Here is a 21,136-nt window from a genome sequence, read left to right as displayed (position 1 = left end):
TCTAATGTCTTACTTTTGCACTCCAACTCGTCAACTCTGGCAAATTTTTAAGGTCTTCAGTTCAACTACTTACTATGTAAAGTTGCATAATTGGTCTACAATTTACCTTCAGGATTTTCCCATAGTTTTCTGGAATGCTTATCTTGACTTTGTTTTATTTTTTTCTACATTTTAATTATTTCCAAAATGTGTAAAACAAGAACTAAACCTTGGAAAGAAAGGCAAATTGTGGAACTTTATCAACTTTGCTTCCAAGTCACCATACAAATAGTAAAAGGTAATATTGAACCTTTTCCAAGTGAAAAAACATGAGTGAGACAACGAATGAATAAATAAAACTGAAGTTAATCAAAATTTGAGCAGCATGAGCGCGCAGATGTGTAGTTACATAGTTAAACTGGGATGAATGTTTAAGACAACTGTTAGCATCCACATTTATCATGCTATCCCGGAGGATTATCTAACTTCTGAGTGAATATGTGACATTTGATGGCCACAACTATAACATAAAACCCAAGTTTTAATTGAGCAGACGTATTTGAGTTCTTGTTTCTTATAAATATTATTACTGGATATAAGTCATTATTGTTATTGGAGTAGTTGGAGTATAAATAGCTCAATAGGACTGAATTTCAAGATAAATGCGTCACATCTTTTGTTTGTATTTATGACACATACAGTATTTGGTGCAACACAGAGATCTGTGCTGGATTCATTTATAAAGCTGGTGCACACGACTTTCTTCTGTATATTTCCATCCCTGCTTTTTTACATACATGAACAACCAAGCAATTCAAAAACACATTAATGTTAAGACTGCCCTGATATTCCCTTTTTTTCTTTGCCATCTGTTAATTTTGAGGAATATCAAAGCAGGAACATGAATTTTTCTTTAAAAAAAAACAACAAAAAAATCCCTCAACATATCAGCTGCTTCATTTGACAAACTGGTATTGTCCAGTTACTCGATACCTGGCTGTGCATGCTGTTTATATAATTCGCTGTCACAAAATGCTGGAGAAGAAGCCACCGGCTTCCCTTCAGACTAATACAAGACAATGCTATTTATTTAGGCACATACAGTACATCTCTGCAGACTTGGAAGCATTTGAACCTGTAGAGAACTACAATTAAGTAGATCCAAACAAATCAGGAAAGACAAAACCTTAAGTGTCAGATATCCTGTGCGATATTATGCCATGATGCTGACAAGAGGATAAAAAAATGTACATAAAAGACAGAATCTGTCCTTCATTCTTAATTTATGAAGTTTGCTAAAGTGCTATAGACTGATTTCCTTCCTTCTGGGCCAAAGACAAAACTAACGCATTTGTAGTACAGCCTGAAAACCAAAGCTTTGTCTTCACATGCTTCCTTATTCTTTGGCTTTCACTTTTGCAGTTTACGCTTCAACCTTCATCTCTCACCTTTTTTTTTCATACTAAATCTACCTGCATGTCACATCCTACTTTAACAACATATGAGCAAAACAAAAGGTAAAGGCTGTCAACATGACAAAAGCAGACGTCCAACAATTGCTCACGAAATAAAGATGTTGAATCAAAAGTTGCATAATTGGTCTACAATTTACCTTCAGGATTTTCCCGTAGTTTTCTGGAATGCTTATCTTGACTTTATTTTATTTTTTTCTACATTTTAATTATTTCCAAAATGTGTAAAACAAGAACTAAACCTTGGAAAGAAAGGCAACTTGTGGAACTGGATCAACTTTGCTTCCAAGTCACCATACAAATAGTAAAAGGTAATATTGAACCATTTCCAAGTGAAAAAACAAAAAACAAAAACATATACACTGACTATCTGTAACTTCAGTGGTCCATTAATGTTGGGTGTCATGCCTTCTTGCTTGATGTGTTCTCCTCAAAGTCCCACGGGCAAACATCGGCTTTTCTAGCAATACTGGCAGCTCCACTGTTGGAGTTGGGATTGCTCTCCTTCACTCCGGCGCCACTTTTGTCTGTACCTTTTTTATCTGTTTCCGTATCCTGAAAATCCCACGGACAGACTTCCACCGGCTTTGCTTTGGCTGCTCCGACATTAGCGCTTTTCCTTTTTTCCACCAACGGCACCTCCTGTGGACTCTCCACGTCCCACGGGCAGACCTCGGCCATTTTTGGTTGGCTCATGTGTTTCTCTCTGCTCTTGTCTTTGACTTTTGTTTTACTTCTCTCCTCGCCAGTGTCTTTTGATATCTCTTTCTCAACCGTCCTTGCTGATGGAGTGCCTTTCTTCTTTGAAGGGTTTTCCTTGGATTTGGACGCTTGTGCAGAACTAGGCGTCCTCTCGGGACTTGGAGTAGTTGCCGCATTGTCGTAGTCCCATGGACATACGTCAACTTTCGATATCTGTGGCTGAAGAAATGCCCCCACCTTGGGGGCATCTGACACGGTACCCATCCCTCTCCCATCTATAGGAGAGGTACTCTTCCTCTGCTTTGCTGAATCTGGTGATGGAGCTAACTCTGTCTTTTGTGGATCTCCAAAGTCCCAAGGACAAATGTCAGCCTGACTTGTTTTGGAGCTTTCTAATGTGGCGTGAGGCTGCTTAGGCTTAGACAGACTGGACACTAGTTGCCTCGACCCTTCGGCTGGACTGGCCTGACTCTCACCTCCCTCTTCCCACGGACAAACGTCGGCTCGAACAGCTGTCGTCTTCTGAGTCTCCTTTGAGTGCCTGCCACTCGATGGAGACTGCTCCGAAGCTTTCTGCTTCTGGGACTTGCTTCCCTTAATGCTGCCACCGTGAATTGTTGTGGTTTCCTTTGGAGCTATTGACACGTGTTTTTGGACCTTGTTCTCAGATGGAGTTGGGAGATCTTCCAGTTCCCAGGGACAGACTTCTGAGAGATTATAAAGGTCCTTTCCCTTGAGTGAATCGGAGCAGACTGAAGGCTGGCTGCCGCTCACTGCTTGTTTCATGATGGTGCTTTTAGCAGGGCTTTGTTTGTAGTCGACTGATTGACTCATAATCATCTTGGACTGGTACTCCTCTGTCTCTGCATTTGCTTTCTTTGGCTGACTCTTTTTATTGCTCTCCTCTGTGCTCTGTGTTTTTCCAGCAAACCCCAAAGTCTTCTCTTTGGCACTGGCGATGACACTGAGAGACTTCTGCAGCATGGACGCTCTGGGATGGATTGGCTTCTTGTCTGCAGTGAGATTATGGGCACTGGCCGACTTGCAGACTAAGGGAACTGATTCGGTGGATTCACTGGGGGTGTTGTTTATATTCTCACTGGACTTCTTCTGAGCCAGCTTCTTGCCCATGAGTGTATCCAGGAGGGACACTTCAGCTGTGTTCACCTCCATCTTGTCCATCCCAGAGATGTTGGAGTCTTCGCTCTGGTCACGGACATGGTCGTAGCTGCTGTGGGACTTCTTCAGGGAGAACACCTTGTTCTTCATTGCCTCCTCTTTTGCTGGTTTTCCTGAATGAGTCTGATCCAATGGATTCTTCTTTAGCATGCAGATGCTGTTCCGGTTGCTACCATGCTCTCCAACCTCCTTGTCCTCGCGACTGCACTGCCGATGCACTGACTCAGGAATCTCTGTGATGCGCCTCATCAAAGAGCGACCCAGCCCTTTCTTAGAGCTTCTCTTCTTCTGCAGATGGGGGTTATTTGCCAGCATCTTCTTCCTCTTGTAAATCTCCAGCTGGGAGTAGAGTTTCTTCAGCTCTTCCTACAAACGAATAACAGACATGGAAAGTTAGGAGTCTTGTTCGGCTCCCTCAAAGGAGACAACCGTTACGAGACACTGCAACAAAAAAAGGAGACAATCTACCAGACAGAGAACATGCGGTACGACTGCATGACAAGTAGTTGGATGACAAAGAATTGAATATCACATGCGTACAACTAGGGATGGGCGGTATGGACTAAAAAATGTATCACGATAATTTCTGGCATTTATCCTGATAACGATAAAAATGACGATAAAAAAAATACCAATTCAACTCCACCTTTGTAACTATAAATCTATCTCGCTCTCAGATCCGCCATGTTTGTTACACAAAAACGTCATCTACGGGAATTTATACTTCTTTCTTTCTTTCTTTCTTTCTTTCTTTCTTTCTTTCTTTCTTTCTTTCTTTCTTTCTTTCTTTCTTTCTTTCTTTCTTTCTTTCTTTCTTTCTTTCTTTCTTTCTTTCTAGCTCATTTCTTTCTTTCTTTCTTTCTGGCTCATTCCTTCCTTCCTTCACGTACGTAACGCAGAACCATAAATTCGACTTTACACAAAAACGTTATCAACGGGAATTTTTCTTTCTTTCTTTCTTTCTTTCTTTCTTTCTTTTTCTTTCTTTCTTTCTTTCTTTCTTTCTTTCTTTCTTTCTTTCTTTCTTTCTTTCTTTCTTTCTTTCTTTCTTTCTTTCTTTCTTTCTTTCTTTCTTTCTTTCTTTCTTTCTTTCTTTCTAGCTCATTTCTTTCTTTCTTTCTTTCTTTCTTTCTTTCTTTCTTTCTTTCTTTCTAGCTCATTTCTTTCTTTCTTTCTTTCTTTCTTTCTTTCTTTCTAGCTCATTTCTTTCTTTCTTTCTTTCTAGCTCATTTCTTTCTTTCTTTCTTTCTAGCTCATTTCTTTCTGGCTCATTCCTTCCTTCCTTCCTTCCTTCCTTCCTTCCTTCCTTCCTTCCTTCCTTCCTTCCTTCCTTCCTTCCTTCCTTCCTTCCTTCCTTCCTTCCTTCCTTCCTTCCTCCAACGCAGAACCATAAATCAGCTTTACACAAAAACATCATCAACGGGAATTTATCATTTTTACCGTGAGATACAAATTCTTACCGTGGGGAATTTTTTTGACGGTTTATCGTGAACGGTAAAATATCGCCCATTCCTACGTACAACAAATAAAGAAAAGACGGGACAGTCCTGGACGGCGTCAAATAAGGAAGTGAAGTGTATTAGTGTTAGGTCTGAAACAGCCTCTAAGCCCTGGTCCTGAATTAGTTCCACCTGCATCTTCATCTGGGAAAACAAATGTTCCTGAATGCCAAAATGATTAACTTCCCCAACGTAAATTGTCTTGAGGTACCCTAAATCTTTTGGTAGAGAGACTTCTTCAGCTCTAACAGACAAACAGACATCTCTGCTCACGTTGGTACGTTTTTCCCAAAGGCTGTCGCAAGACCTTACGCCACAGCCATTAATAGAACTGAGATGGCCCATTTCGTCTGGCGTCTGCAATAAAAAACTGCCATTGCTCAGTCACTGCGTAGGATTCAAAAGTATCACCACGTCATGAAAATTCAAAGGAAAGGTACGTGGAAGCGGCGCTCACCCGAATGTCCTCAGGATCCAGGCTGTGCTCGCTCCACGCTGATGTTATGCTGCTGTTGAGGTACGACCCGGAGCGACCCATGTCCAGCTCATCCTCGTAGGCCTCGGACGCTATATCATCTCTCATGTGGGTGCCCGCAAACAGGAACTGATGGGAATGTATAAAATAATTGATGAGGCAGAGTAGTGTCACCGAGGTCTGAGATCCTGTCATAATCTGTCATAATGTCACCTCCCCAGTCATCACTCATTCAGAAAATGCCAGGCAGTCAAACCAGGCACAGCTTGAAGAAGAGCAAATGGACGTAGCTGCCTTTCCATTTCAGTTCTGATACATAATCAATACTCAGAGTGGATGCTGCAAATTAAACAATGATTATGTTACTTATCCCATTGTGCTTCTTTCTCTTTGGTTTGTAGTAGGGATGGGCGGTATGGACTAAAAAATGTATCATGATAATTTCTGGCATTTATCCCGATAACGATAAAAATGACGATAAAAAAAATACCAATTCAACTCCACCTTTGTAACTATAAATCTATCACCACATTCAGTCTTTGGAGCCAAAACACTGCTCTAAAAGATACTAAATGCTACTAAACGTCATCAATGGGAATTTATCTTTCTTTCTTTCTTTCTTTCTTTCTTTCTTTCTTTCTTTCTTTCTTTCTTGCTCATTTCCTTCCTTCCTTCTTTTCTCCCCGCCTTCTTTCCTCTTTTCTCCCTTCCTTTCCTTCTTTCTTTCTTTCTTGCTCATTTCTTTCTTTCTTTCTTTCTTGCTCATTTCCTTCCTTCCTTCTTTTCTCCCTTCCTTTCCTTCTTTCTTTCTTTCTTTCTCATTTCTTTCTTTCTTTCTTTCTTTCTTTCTTTCTTGCTCATTTCTTTCTTTCTTTCTCATTTCTTTCTTTCTTGCTCATTTCTTTCTTGCTCATTTCTTTCTTTCTTTCTTGCTCATTTCTTTCTTTCTTTCTTGCTCATTTCCTTCCTTCCTTCTTTTCTCCCTTCCTTCTTTCCTCTTTTCTCCCTTCCTTTCCTTCTTTCTTTCTTTCTCATTTCTTTCTTTCTTTCTTTCTCATTTCTTTCTTTCTTTCTTTCTTTCTTTCTTTCTTTCTTTCTTTCTTTCTTTCTTGCTCATTTCTTTCTTTCTTTCTTTCTTTCTTTCTTTCTTTCTTTCTTGCTCATTTCTTTCTTTCTTGCTCATTTCTTTCTTTCTTGCTCATTTCTTTCTTTCTTTCTTTCTTTCTTTTTGCTCTCCTTCCTTCCTTCCTTCCTTCACATGCGTGGATTTAACGCAGAACCATAAATCAGCTTTACACAAAAACGTCATCAACGGGAATTTATCATTTTTACCGTGAGATGATAAATTCTTACCGTGGGGAGTTTTTTTGACGGTTTATCGTGAACGGTAAAATATCGCCCATTCCTAGTTTCTAGTTGATATATTGGTAAGTTAACAGACATCCAGGTGATACAATCAGAAATCTTCCCCACGCACTGATCAGATTTCATGCATTAGATCTTCCTGCACAAAAGTACATTCCTGATCTTGGATCAAAGATTAAAAAAAAAGTCTTGAATCAGTGAAATTTTGGAAAGTGGCAACCATTTACCCCCCCACTTAAAAGCCATCAGCAAACAACCTGCATTTCTTTGGTTGATGGGAATCAAGTGCAGGAGATGGTCCTTTGCTATGACCTGGGATATTTTAGCATGCGGTGAATCACCTCTCAATGTGCTCTAATTGATCAATATCAGTCTGTTTTAAATGCATCTTGATTTGATTCACATATTAAGGCCAGGCAAGAAAAGACTATGCAAAAACTAAATGTTACAACCAGATATGAAAGTGCAAAAACCTTTTAGAGTAGCAAGAGTAGATTTCCTTTAGAGCAGAGTGGAAAAATCTCCAAGAACGCATCAATTACTTTCATGTTGAAAGTAATTGTCCAAAAATTACTTCCATAAAATATTCCACACATGTCATCAAGGTGTAATTATCAAGTTCTAACCACTCCATGTATTTAGAGGGATATGTTAACGGGACATGACTGACATGTCTGGTAATGATGGCCAATGAATTGTAAGACCAGTAACCAGGAAACACCGAATTAAATCTCTTAATGCAGAACAAGACTACACATGGGGCATGGGAGTGTACCCAACAGGTTCCCTCAGGGTATCTTCATGGGGAACTGGGTCCGTTGTTAAGGATTATTTAGTCCCTGTAAAAATGGCATGAAAGTTTGGTTCTCATTTTTGGTAGTAAGTCAGGTCTGTTTCCAGTGAGCGATGGACTTAGGTGAGGGAAGGATGGCTGGATGGAATGTTTGTAGGAAGCACTGTAACTTTGGACTCCTGTCCCAGTCGTTCCTTGCATCAACTGGATATTGCTTTGAATCACTATGCCATCGTGACGGAGGTGACTCAGACACCCCGGAAAAGAAATGATAAATTAAAGCTGCAAGCAGCGATGAACGGGCCCTCGTGCGTGCAATTTTCACCAAAGGTCAAGGACTCAAAACCGAGTCCGATGACACCACCCACGACTATGTCAAACCATTCAAAAGTTATGGCAGAAAATAGGAACTATCAAATATCGACCAATCAGAATAAGGGGCGGGACTAATTTGCACCAATTAAGGTGAAGGAGGCAAAACCGAGTCAGATGACACCACCCACGACTCTCTATGTCAAACCATTCAAATGTTATTGCAGAAAGTAGGAACTATCAAATATGGACCAATCAGATGAAGGGGGGGCACGCTTCTTGGCATCTATCGTCGCCACGGTAACGCTTTTGACTGAGAAAAGTAATGCCCATCGTTGCAGGATGGAGACGCACATTTTGATGGTTCGGGCCGCATTAACGGCCAAAGAAATGGCATAAATTGCGCCAAAATTACACGATTAATTCAAAATGGCCGACTTCCTGTTTGGTTCCGGCCATGGCGGCAAGAGACTTTTCTTTAAGTTGCGACATGATACAGGTGTGTACCGATTTTCGTGCATGTACGTCAAACCGTATTGTGGGGCTTGAGGCACAAAGTTTTCAAGGGGGCGCTGTTGAGCCATTAGGCCACGCCCATTAATGCAAACCATTAAATATCAAATTTTTTCCCCAGGCCTGGCTTGCGTGCAAAATTTGGTGACTTTTTGGGGCACATTTAGGGGGCAAAAAAGGCCCTCCTTTCGTCAGAAGAAGGAAAAAAAAAAAACGAGAAAAAAAAACGAGAACAATTCTTACAGATACAATAGGGCCTTCGCACTGTCGGGCCCTAAAAACAGAGCGACCAAAGAAGAGGCATAACAAATCTAACGGTGCTGTAAAAACGACTAACCTCAGTGCCTACTGGAGAACCTGTTGAGCTAGAAATGGCAAAGGTATTTGGTGTTGCTGTAATGGTGTCGTTCACTGATGTGGCAAAGAATCTGTAAAAAGTGTTCAGCTTTTGGGATTAGAAACCCAGGTACTGTCATGAGAATAATGATGTGCTTTTCTTATTAAGGTGGGGTGCAAAGATATTGTCTAATAACACATTTCTGTCTTAATTATTGGATAATTACTCATTTCTGGTCTTAAATAAAGACAATGGTTGCATTTTGCCATTTCATAACACTAGCCCTCAAAGCAAGTGACATCATGGTGGCGACATCCGTTTTATTTGCAGTTTGAACTATATGAAAAGAAAAAATAGAGCAGTAGAAATGTTTACCTTAGGAACGAGCAGCAGTCCCAGCGCAACTGTTACAGTTAAGTGTGTGTGAGTGAAAAACAGAAGCAGCATCCAGTCTGGATGAAGTTCGGGAGCAAGAGTGAACCTGTACGAGTGTGAAGGGAGGAAAAAAGAAAGAGGTAGGGAGAGAGAATAGAATAAGAGACTGATTGAACAGACATAAAACACAAGATCAGACATGTCAGGATGTGTGGTTGTCGTTTATTGACCTGTTCAATACAAAGTTGCTACTGATGATCCTGCATTTGTTATTTTCTGTTATGTTAAGAATCTGATGGAGGCTGGTTGGTCATGATGTTCAACCTTTGCACATATATATAAAATGTTATTATTAATATTAGTATTGAAGCCCCTAAACACATTTGACTATGGAATTCAAAGTATACATTCAGTAACAGCAGTGGTATGGAGTAAGATAACTTCCAAAAAGATGTGTCCACGTTATAACTATTCGTAATGATAAACATTTGTCTGTAAATAAAAAAGTTGTACCCAAAATTCTGCTGTCACACACATGAGTCTGATAAATTATTAGGGTTAGGTTTGTTTTTATGTGAGTATGAATCTAAAAGCTGTGAGTGCAAAGTCTTGTGAATACAACTCTAATTTCTACGACTACGAGTCTTCACTGAACAGGAATTCAAGTTTATGGTACGAGTTGAAAAACTGTTGAAATGACGTCACAGGCAGGTCAAAGCATAGACATATATACGTAGACGCCCCATCGAGTGCTGAGCCAACTGCCACATCCAATATGGCGTCAACGTCGCCGCCATATTGGATGTGGCAAGACTGCGCTGTAAACTAATACAAGTAAATGGACTTATTTTCATAAAGCGCCTTTCTATAAAGAAATTTACGTTTTAACGTCTCATTTATTCATTCACACACGCACTAATGTACTTGGGAAACAGTTAGGCACCAAATATAATATATTTAATTTTCTCAGATGGCAAAAATAAGAACTTTATTGATACCACATAGGAGTAATCACAAAAATAAGAAAGATAAAGAAACATATTTTCTCATCAACAAAACATATTTTTACATTTTCAAGTAGCAAAATAACATATTTTAACTTTTTCAAATTTTTCAATTATTTTATTGTCTGAAAAATGGTTCAAATGTTATTTTGTTATTTGAAAAATTTTAAATATGTTTTGTTGATCTATTTTTTTATATTTTTCTTATTTTTGTGAGGGGGATATATATTGTTTTTCGGCACTACCTTGTTCTCTATAGCTGATATAACATTAATTACTTCTATGTGGGATCAATAAAGTTCTTATTTTTGCCATTTTTCAGACAAGTAAATAAGTTTTGTTGATGAGAAAATATGTTTCTCTATTTTTCTTATGTCTATGCTGTGACAGTTTTTCGACTCGTACCCATAAACTTGAATTCGTGTTCACAGTGAAGACTCGTAGTCGTAGAAATTAGAGTTGTATTCACAAGACTTTGCACTCACAGCTTTTAGATTCATACTCACATAAAAACAATCCTAACCCTAATAATTTATCACTCATGTGTGTGACAGCAGAATTTTGGGTACAACTTTTTTATTTAATACAAATGTTTATCATTACGAATATGAATAGTTATAACATGGACACATCTTTTTGGAAGTTATCTTACTCCATACAGTGGAGATTAACTAGGTGATATTGTTTAAGTCCCAAATATTGACTCTGCTGTGAACTTTGTTGAGACGCCTGCTGCTTTTTTATTTCCACTTTCACGGCTTCATATAACGTTCCACTTGGGTGATGCACTAAAGCCGGCGTCTTCTCTGTGATTTCATCGAGTGGAGAGACCTTGTCGCAGGATTGTGTCTATTTAGAGATCAGCAGTTCCTGGAAAACGATGTAGTTAGAGGCAGAAAACAATAGCGGTGTCGGGACTAACGCCAGCTTTTTATTTCAAATCAACTAACTGGCTCTCAGCACAGGCCTGCCCTGAGGATACGAAGGCAAGGTCCTGTCAGGAGCTAATTCAACCACTGGAGAGCCTGGATGTAAGCAAATGTCAGAAAGCAGGCTCATTACGTTGCTGAAGTTGGCAATCGGCTAATTAAGGAACAGATACTGTGGTAATAGCTTGGAGGCACGAATGAAGGCAGAGGTCCAGCATTTGAAATGTCTCAAAGCTCTTTTCCTCCTTCATGTATTGTGTGGAGCTTCTTTGCAGATGGGGATTTAAAACCGTCGGCACGCCGTCTCCTCTCCGTCTGCAGGGAGGTCCATCAGAAAACCTGATGAATACCTCAAACCTGCACGGGAGCCCGAGCTTTAACTGGTCAACGTGGGATGCATCTAACACAGGGGTCGGCAACCCAAGATGTTGAAAGAGCCATATTGGACCAAAAACACAAAAAACAAATATGTCTGGAGCCGCAAAAAATGAAAAGTCTTGTATAAGCCTTAGAATGAAGGCAACACATGCTGCATGTATTTATATTAGTTATAACTGGGGGAAGATTGTTTTTTTCATGATGCACTTTGAGAAAAAAGTCAAAATGTTAAGAAAACAGTGGAAATGTCGAGAAAAAAGTTAAACTTTAGAGAAAAAAGTCTAAATGACGAGATTAATGTTGAAGTACAATCTCGAGAAAAAAGATGAAATGTTGAGAAAAAAGTTTAAATGTCGACAAAAAAGTCAAAGTGTTGAGAAAAAAGTCGAAATGTCGAGATTAAAAAGGTACGGAAGAGTATTAGGGCCACTTAAAAAAAATAAAAAGAATTCTGAGAAAAAAGTCAGAATTCTGAGAAAAAAGTCAGAATTCTGACTTTAATCTCAGAATTCTGAGAAAAAAGTCAGAATTCTGAGAAAAAAAGTCAGAATTCTGACTTTAATCTCAGAATTCTGAGAAAAAAGTCAGAATTCTGACTTTAATCTCAGAATTCTGACTTTTTTTTTTTTTTTTGGGCAGCACGGTGGCTTAGTGGTTAGCACTGTTGCCTCACAGCAAGAAGGTCCCCGGTTCGACTCCCAGCCCTGCCGGGGCCTTTCTGTGTGGAGTTTGCATGTTCTCCCCGTGCTTGCGTGGGTTCTCTCCGGGTACTCCGGCTTCCTCCCACAGTCCAAAAACATGCACGCTAGGTTAATTGGTGATTCTAAATTGCCCGTAGGTGTGAGCGTGAGTGTGGTTGTGAGCATAGTTTGTGTGTTTATATGTGGCCCTGTGATGGACTGGTGACCTGTCCAGGGTGTAACCCCTGCCTCTCACCTGAAATGAGCTGGGATAGGCTCCCGCAGACCCCCGTGACCCCGCAAGGGATAAAGCGGGTATAGATAATGGATGGATTCTGACTTTTTTCTCAGAAAACAATAGCGGAATTCTGACTTTTTTCTCAGAATTCTGACTTTTTTCTCAGAATTCTTTTTATTTTTTTTAAGTGGCCCTAATACTCTTCCGTAAAAAGGAAAGGAAAAAGGAAGAAAAAAATAGAAAAAAAGGAAAAAAGAAAAAAAAGAAGAAAAAAAAGAAAAAAAGAAAAAAAAAGGTCAAACATTTTTGAAAAAGCTCCAGGGAGCCACTAGGGCGGCGCTAAAGAGCCGTATGCGGCTGTAGAGCCGCGGGTTGCCGACCCCTGATCTAACACAAAGCAGGGACTGCGGCGTCCCAGACAGGAACAACGCGCCGCTTCAGGAATCAGGCCAATTAAACAGAGGTCTTAGGATAATAAGCCTAAAATCAAGTCTTGTGAAGCTCGTTAAAAAGCCTTTTAAGAAGGTTAAATAAATGTTTTTAGTCTGATTAACCAGGATACTTTATTTTCTCTGATTGCATATAAAAAGTTGGGATGCCATGTTAAAAGGAAAATAACGTTATAATGCAAAACTCATTAACCCTTTTTTATTAACAATAAATAAATATTTTCCAACAAATTTATCTCAAACCTATTTTAATTGTTTTTTTTTCTCCATATTTGAGTTTTACAAACAGTGGTTGACCTTAAGACAACAGATGCAAACTATGAGGACCTCAAGGACCATCAGACATTACATCTTATCAGACTAAACAAGCTTTGGGTGGAATATGTGATAGAAAAGCAGCTCATGAGATGTGCTTTTGCTTTTCTTTTTTAGTTTGAATGTACCAACGCTTATGCTTGTGTCTCATTTGAATTCACAGTTCCCCGCTGAGGAAGCAGGAGGTGTTACCTGATCACGTGAAATATGGCTGACAGGACCAGCTCGTTGTGAACGGCGATGGCCATGTAGCGAGGCTCGTGGAAGGCTGACGGCACGGTCCTCACCGCGTAGCAGAGGTACACGGCCCACAGCAGGAACAGGAACTCGGCTGGGAGGGGAGAGCGAGGGAGGAAGAGGATAATTATCATCATCAGCTAGGGCTGGGCGATATGGACCAAAAGTCATATCTCGATATTTTCTAGCTGAATGGCGATACTCGATATATGTCGATATTTTTTCTGTGCCATAATTGGGGTTTCCCCCAAAGCATTATAGCATAGCATCTCTGTTAGCTTCATTTTTTCTGAGGCAAACCCTTAAAAAAACAGTCAGTTTTAATACAAAGCCTCGTGCCAAATGTCACACAGGTACCTTTATTAACAGAGGTCTGCACAATATCAAAATGTATAAAACAAATGAAATAAAAATAAACTGCCTGCATATATAGAATAAAAATGCTTCTTGAATAAAATAAAACAAATATCCCTTTCCTGCATAACAATTAAATTTAAATACACTGTGCAATTAATACAATGTAGACAGTAACAGGCAGACTTCCACTGAGCTTGACAGTTGTGCAAATAACAAAACATTTGTGCAAATCTCAAATAAAACATTCAAGTCAATTTGTCACAAAATAAGCTATATCAAAATCATAAAAAGAAAAAAAAAAATTAAATCGATATAAACGATATTGTCTCGTACCATATCGCGTTTGAAAATATATCGATATATATTAAAATCTATGGAGCCAAATCAAGGCCAAAAGTTTTGCTAATTTGAAAATAAAATTTGAACCTGAAAATTCTTTTTTACAGTTTCAGTTTTATTTTTTTCAGTATCAGATCTTTTTTTTCAGTTTCAAATCTTTTTATTTCAGTTTCAAATCTTTTTTTCAGTTTCACATATTTTTTTTTCAGTTTCACGTCTTTTTTTTCAGTTTCACGTCTTTTTTTTCAGTTTCACTTCTTTTTTTTTCAGTTTCAATTTTTTTTTTCAGGTTCAGACTTTTGGCCCCGATCTGGCGTGGGGGGCGTGGCATCAACTGAGAGGGGCGTGGCATCATGAGTGACAGCAGAACAGAGAAGGCGGGGGACGTTCCTCAGTCATGTTGCCTTCAGGAAACGTAGGTTGCAGAAGTTATCAGTAGAAGTTTGATTCAACACTGTATATACACCATATTCACGTGATTGGCAGTGGAAAAAACGGATACTAGTAACACATTTCTGTTTAAAAAGCTGTTTTAGACCGTACTTGGTAGTATGTGGAAGTGGGAAATGTCAAACTTTAAAGTGTGGCTGTTGAACTGTACAGTCTGGCATAGTTTATTGCTTTTATACTGCGATTGGTGCCAAGTACGGTCTAAAACAGCTTTTTAAACAGAAATGTGTCACTAATATCAGTTTTTTCCACTGCCAATCACGTGAATATGGTGTATATACAGTGTTGAATCATTCTTCTACTGATAACTTCTGCAACCTACGTTTCCTGAAGGCAACAATCGGGGCCAAAAGTCTGAACCTGAAAAAAAAATTTGAAACTGAAAAAAAAAGAAGTGAAACTGAAAAAAAAAGACGTGAAACTGAAAAAAAAAGATTTGAAACTGAAATAAAAAGATTTGAAACTGAAATAAAAAGATTTGAAACTGAAAAAAATATCTGATACTGAAAAAAAATCAAATTGAAACTGTAAAAAAGAATTTTCAGGTTCAAATTTTATTTTCAAATTAGCAAAACTTTTGGCCTTGATTTGGCTCCATAAAAATCTCGATATATCACCCAGCCCTATCATCAGCCTGACGAAACAAAAAAAACACTGTTGCACCATTTAACCAGACACTTTCCCAGTTCAACACCCTTGTGCAAACGACTGGTCGTACAGGAAAACACCCCGTCCAACGAGCTCGCCTGTAACCGCTGTGCTTGTATTCTCACGACAGTAAAAGAGTCTCTGTGCACCTGCAGCGCAGCGGCGTCTGATGTTTCCACGGTTTCCGGCTCCGCAGCGGTAAACAGCCTGGTGTCGTTGCAGCTGAGCCTCATGCTCCTCACAGTAACAACGAGAACCGGAGCACTTACAGCTCAGTCTGTACTAAAATAAATGTGTTGATCATCTTTATTTAAAAAAAAAAAAGGTGGGGAATTGTGCTTCTTAATTATTCATAGTTATTTTTCAAGTGAATTGACCAAATGAGAGTTATTATTCTGCAAAACCAAAGCCCAACTGTTTCTGAGTCAGCAGGAATATGAAAAATTAAACCTTAAGCACTGTTTTATATCAAATGAGCACATTAGCAGTGCTGAAGGTGCAGTTCTGCTGGAGTCGGCCTTATTTATGGGACTGTTTTTTATATGTTTTGGGATGTGATCTTTTAATAAGTTTCTGGAAATCAATTAATTCCTTCACACAATCAGTATTAGAAATACATTTTGAGTTAAGCTCCAATTTGTATTTATTAAATGACACACTGGACCTTCAGTTAGACCAGGAAAAAAGCAGGATATTAATTATGATCACATACTTCGCTAAGAAATGCATACTTTTACTTTGGAAAGATGATTCCCCTCCAACTTTCAAGTTTTTTTTTAATCAAATTTCAGTTTTTTTACCATTGGAAAAATTAACTTTGGAAAAATACAACCGTGGTAATATTTTTCAAGAATTCTGGTTTCCATTATTTTCAAAACTGGAGAATTTTTCCAAAGGGGACCAATGAGTATCTCTATTTTTATATGTTTAATATCTCTAATTCTTATATGTGTATATATATATATATATATATATATATATATATATATATATATATATATATATATATATATATATATATATATATATATATATATATATATATGTATATATATATATATATATATATAGTTTGATATCGCTGTTGCTGCCATTATATTTTTATTTATTTTTTTATTTTTTAATATTTATTTATTTAATTTTGTTCTCCCTTAATGTATGTTTTTTTTTTTTTGTTTTTTGTTTTCCCCCCTAGGGTAATTATGTTGAGGGTAGGAATGTAGGTAGAATAGAAATCGTGAATGTGAAAATGTGAATTGTGAAAATTATTGTGAAATAAAAAGATATAAAAAAATAAATAAATAAATAAATCATGTTTCATCTAAACGTTGGTCAATCTGCCCAATAGATTAAAACTGTTAAAGGAAAAGTAGTCTGTACTAAAATACATTTGTTGATCATCTTTATTTTATTTTTTTTTAAAGGTGGGGAATTGTGCTTCTTAATTATTCATAGTTATTTTTAAAGTGAATTGACCAAAATGAGAGTTATTATTCTGCAAAACCAAAGCCTAACTGTTTCTGAGTCAGCAGGAATATGACAAATTAAACCTTAAGCACTGTTTTATATCAAATGAGCACATTAGCAGTGCTGAAGGTGCAGTTCTGCTGGAGTCGGCCTTATTTATGGGACTGTTTTTGATTGAAGAAGAAAATAAAGCACCCAGGACCAGAATGAGACCACTGACTGTGAGCCAAAGCAGGTGTGTTCTTTTTTTTTTCCTCGGTTTGAAAGATTTATTGCATCCCTGCGAGCGAAAATTATGACTTGTTTTCACGTGGAGCCGGTCCTGACTTGCAAAAACCTATTTTTACCCCCCTAATAAACAGACGGAGGAAGCATCCTCAGTATACGGCATCGCAGCGTGGGAGCTCCGCTAGGGGTCCGTCTGCTCGCTCAGAAGTCAGAAAGTACTTCTTCTGTCTCACATAGACGGAGCCGGCAGGCACAACGCAGAAGCCAAGTTTGCTCAACGCGAGATCAGTGGAAGCTAAGGTATGGCAAGGTTACGAGTCACAGAACTTCACTAGAGTATCAATCAACACGTCCAGCAAATTACTCATCACAGAAGTCTATGTAGCTTATCTGTGTGGTCAAGAAAATTGGAACTTTTTCAAATGCAGTCTCGCTCACACTGCAAAAACTCAAAATCTTACCAGGAATATTTGTCTTAATTCTAGTTAAAATGTCTCATTTTTAAGTAAAAAAATCTCATTACACTTAAAACAAGACTCATCACTGGAAAAAACAACAATTTTCACCTGTTTCAAGTAGATTTTAGCTTAAAATAAGTAGAAAAATCTGCCAGTGGAACAAGATTTTTGCTTGTAATGAGAAGATAAATCTTCTCCCACTGGCAGATTTTTCTACTTATTTCAAGTGGGAATTTACTTGAAACAGGTGAAAATGGTCAAAAAAGTTATTTTTCTGGTAATCTCATTACACTTAAAACAAGACTCATTACCAGAAAAATAACTTGTTATTTGACCATTTTCACCTGTTTCAAGTAAATTTTCACTTTAAATAAGTAGAAAAATCTGCCAGTGGGACAAGATTTATCTTCTCATTACAAGCAAAAAAATCTTGTTCCACTGGCAGATTTTTCTACTTATTTTAAGTGAAAATCTACTTGAAACAGGTAAATTGTTGTTTTTGAGTCTTGTCTTAAATGTAATGAGATTTTCTGTGTGGTCAAGAAAATTGAAACTTTTTCAAATGCAGTCTCGCTCACTGCAAAAACTCAAAATCTTACCAGGAATATTTGTCTTATTTCTAGTTAAAATGTCTCATTTTTAGTCAAAAAATCTCATTACACTTAAAACAAGAGTCATTACCAGAAAAATAACTTGTTATTTGACCATTTTCACCTGTTTCAAGTAAAAATCTTCACTTGAAATAAGTAGAAAAATCTGCCAGTGGGACAAGATTTATCTTCTCATTACAAGCAAAAAAATTTTCCATTGGCAGATTTTTCTACTTATTTTAAGTGAAAAAAACTCAAAACTCAAAATCTTACCAGGAATATTTGTCTTATTTCTAGTTAAAATGTCTCATTTTTAGTAAAAAAAAATCTCATTACACTTAAAACAAGACTCATCACTGGAAAAAACAACAATTTTCACCTGTTTCAAGTAGATTTTAGCTTAAAATAAGTAGAAAAATCTGCCAGTGGAACAAGATTTTTGCTTGTAATGAGAAGATAAATATTGTCCCACTGGCAGATTTTTCTACTTATTTCAAGTGGAAATTTACTTGAAACAGGTGAAAATTGTCAAATAAGTTATTTTTCTGGTAATCTCATTACACTTAAAACAAGACTCATTACCAGAAAAATAACTTGTTATTTGACAATTTTCACCTGTTTCAAGTACATTTTCTCTTGAAATAAGTAGAAAAATCTGCAGTGGGACAAGATTTATCTTCTCATTACAAGCAAAACAATCTTGTTCCACTGGCAGATTTTTCTACTTATTTTAAGTGAAAATCTACTTGAAACAGGTGAAAATGGTTGTTTTTGAGTCTTGTCTTATTTTTTTTTACTAAAAATTAGACATTTTAACTAGAAATAAGACAAATATTCTTGTTAAGATTTTGAGTTTTTGCAGTGTATAATAACTAGTGAAATGGATCATGTTGTTCTGATTTGCATTTGTAGTTATTCTATATGTATTAAGTAATAGAATAATCAATACAAAGAGACACAGAGTAATTCCATAAATGTAACTTGCCATACCCAATTGACGCCCCTGCGCGAGATGCTGCTCCCCTCCGAGCATTTTTAATTTCTCATTTCTCCTCCGTGCAGGAAAGCGTCCAAAAAAGTTTCACCAGTTTGGAGGATTAATCTCCTCTCCTGGCAAACATGAGCGCTGCCAAACTGTCAAACCGATCCACCTTCACCTCATCACTCACTCGTCCCTCATCCCCTAACTCTCCCTCCACTCCCGGTGCTATGACGCCTAACAAATTACTTCTTGATTTTATGCCAGGAATCCATCAAATACCCCTTGTTTTCTCACAGTAGTAAGAGCGAGGTGTTTTTAAATCGATGGGCAGCTCCCTGCAGATGTAAAAGTGCAGATGTGGGGCTCACCGACAGCCATCATGTAGTCCCAGCGATCCAGGAGGCACATGCTGAACTGCAGGCCGTCGGGCGTGAAGCCCACGTCGATGAGAGCCGACTTCCTGTCGGGGTTCTGACAGACGGCAGACGTCCACGCCACCAGGAACCAGCACACGATGAGCAGGATGACGCCCAGCAGACGCAGCACCCGCCAGCTGGTCATGTAGGGAATCCTCTGGGCCGTACGGGACAGGAACACCTTCAGCACCCTGAGGAGACACAGGAACTCACTCAGGAGACACAGGAACTCACTCACAGTAGGGATGGATGATATATGGTTCTGCGTTAAATCCATGCACAACGTACGTGAAGGAAGGAAGGAAGGAAGGAAGGAAGGAAGGAAGGAAGGAAGGAAGGAAGGAAGGAAGGAAGGAAGGAAGGATATGAACCAGAAAGAAAGAAAGAAAGAAATGAGCCTGAAAGAAAGAAAGAAAGAAAGAAAGAAAGAAAGAAAGAAAGAAAGAAAGAAAGAAAGAAAGAAAGAAAGAAAGAAAGAAAGAAAGAAAGAAAGAAAGAAAGAAAGAAAGAAAGAAAGAAAGAAAGAAAGAAAGAAAGAAAGAAATGAGCCTGAAAGAAAGAAAGAAAGAAATGAGCCAGAAAGAAAGAAAGAAAGAAATGAGCCAGAAACAAAGAAAGAAAGAAAGAAAGAAAGAAATGAGCCTGAAAGAAAGAAAGAAAGAAAGAAAGAAAGAAAAAGAAAGAAAGAAATGAGCCAGAAAGAAAGAAAGAAAGAAAGAAAGAAAGAAAGAAATGAGCCTGAAAGAAAGAAAGAAAGAAAGAAAGAAAGAAATGAGCCAGAAAGAAAGAAATGAGCCAGAGAGAAAGAAAGAAAGAAAGAAAGAAAGAAAGAAAGAAAGAAAGAAATGAGCCAGAGAGAAAGAAAGAAAGAAAGAAAGAAAGAAAGAAAGAAAGAAAGAAATGAGCCAGAAAGAAAGAAAGAAAGAAATGAGCCAGAAAGAAAGAAAGACAGAAAGAAAGAAAGAAAGAAAGAAAGAAAGAAAGAAAGAAAGAAAGAAAGAAAGAAGGAAAGAAAGAAAGAAAGAAAGAAAGAAGGAAAGAAAGAAATGAGCCTGAAAGAAAGAAAGAAAGAAAGAAAGAAAGAAAGAAAGAAATGAGTCTGAAAGAAAGAAAGAAAGAAAGAAAGAAAGAAAGAAAGAAAGAAAGAAAGAAATGAGTCTGAAAGAAAGAAAGAAAGAAAGAAAGAAAGAAATGAGCCTGAAAGAAAGAAAGAAAGAAAGAAAGAAAAAGAAAGAAAGAAATGAGCCAGAAAGAAAGAAAGAAAGAAAGAAAGAAATGAGCCTGAAAGAAAGAAAGAAAGAAAGAAAGAAATGAGCCAGAAAGAAGAAGAAGAAAGAAAGAAAGAAAGAAAGAAAGAAAGAAAGAAAGAAAGAAAGAAAGAAAGAAAGAAAGAAAGAAAGAAAGAAAGAAAGAAAGAAAGAAAGAAAGAAAGAAAGAAAGAAAGAAAGAAAGAAAGAAAGAAAGAAAGAAAGAAAGAAAGAACAGTGTTTTGGCTCCAAAGACTGAATGTGGTGATAGATTTATAGTTACAAAGATGGAGTTGAATTGGTATTTTTTTTATCATCATTTTTATCGTTATCGGGATAAATGCCAGAAATTATCGTGATACATTTTTTAGTCCATAGTTTTTTTTTACCTTTTAAACACACCTGATTGTCTCGATTTTCCACATTTTCCCAGAACTTTCACTTCAACCCTGCGGAAAGGCTCAATTTTTAACACCCTTTAATCCATCGACCCTGGCTTTGAAAACAGAACCGGTATCTGGCTTTTTCTCCTCTGACCTTATTCACATTGAAATTACGTAAAAATGCTGAGTCCTCAGTGGGAGGTAAGCTCGTCCTTTTGAATGCCAAGGTCTGACATTAAACCACCTACCTGAGGCTGTGGCTCCTCTTACACGGAGCTGAAATGCTACTCCTGCCTCAGATCATCAGCAAGAACCTCCACTCCATTAGTCAGTGATATCT

The 21,136-nt window shown here is 37.8% G+C and overlaps 1 protein-coding gene across 1 annotated transcript in view; it reads right to left on the bottom strand.

Annotated features, from left to right (window-relative positions):
* Positions 1–280: 280 nt before the first annotated feature.
* gpr158a (G protein-coupled receptor 158a) overlaps positions 281–21,136 on the bottom strand; it is a 144,946-nt gene continuing 124,090 nt past the window's right edge. Inside the window, exons 7-11 of the mRNA XM_061713771.1 lie at positions 19,119–19,357; positions 13,187–13,325; positions 9,002–9,107; positions 5,289–5,435; positions 281–3,698 (exon numbers count right to left, since the gene is read on the bottom strand). Of these exons, the coding sequence (XP_061569755.1) occupies positions 1,854–3,698; positions 5,289–5,435; positions 9,002–9,107; positions 13,187–13,325; positions 19,119–19,357 (2,476 nt within the window). The 3' untranslated portion in view covers positions 281–1,853. The remainder of the gene's footprint in view (positions 3,699–5,288; positions 5,436–9,001; positions 9,108–13,186; positions 13,326–19,118; positions 19,358–21,136) is intronic.

This window comes from Cololabis saira, chromosome 22, assembly GCF_033807715.1.
Source record: "Cololabis saira isolate AMF1-May2022 chromosome 22, fColSai1.1, whole genome shotgun sequence".
Lineage (NCBI taxonomy): Eukaryota > Metazoa > Chordata > Actinopteri > Beloniformes > Belonidae > Cololabis > Cololabis saira.
This window is presented reverse-complemented; position numbering and strand designations above follow the sequence as displayed.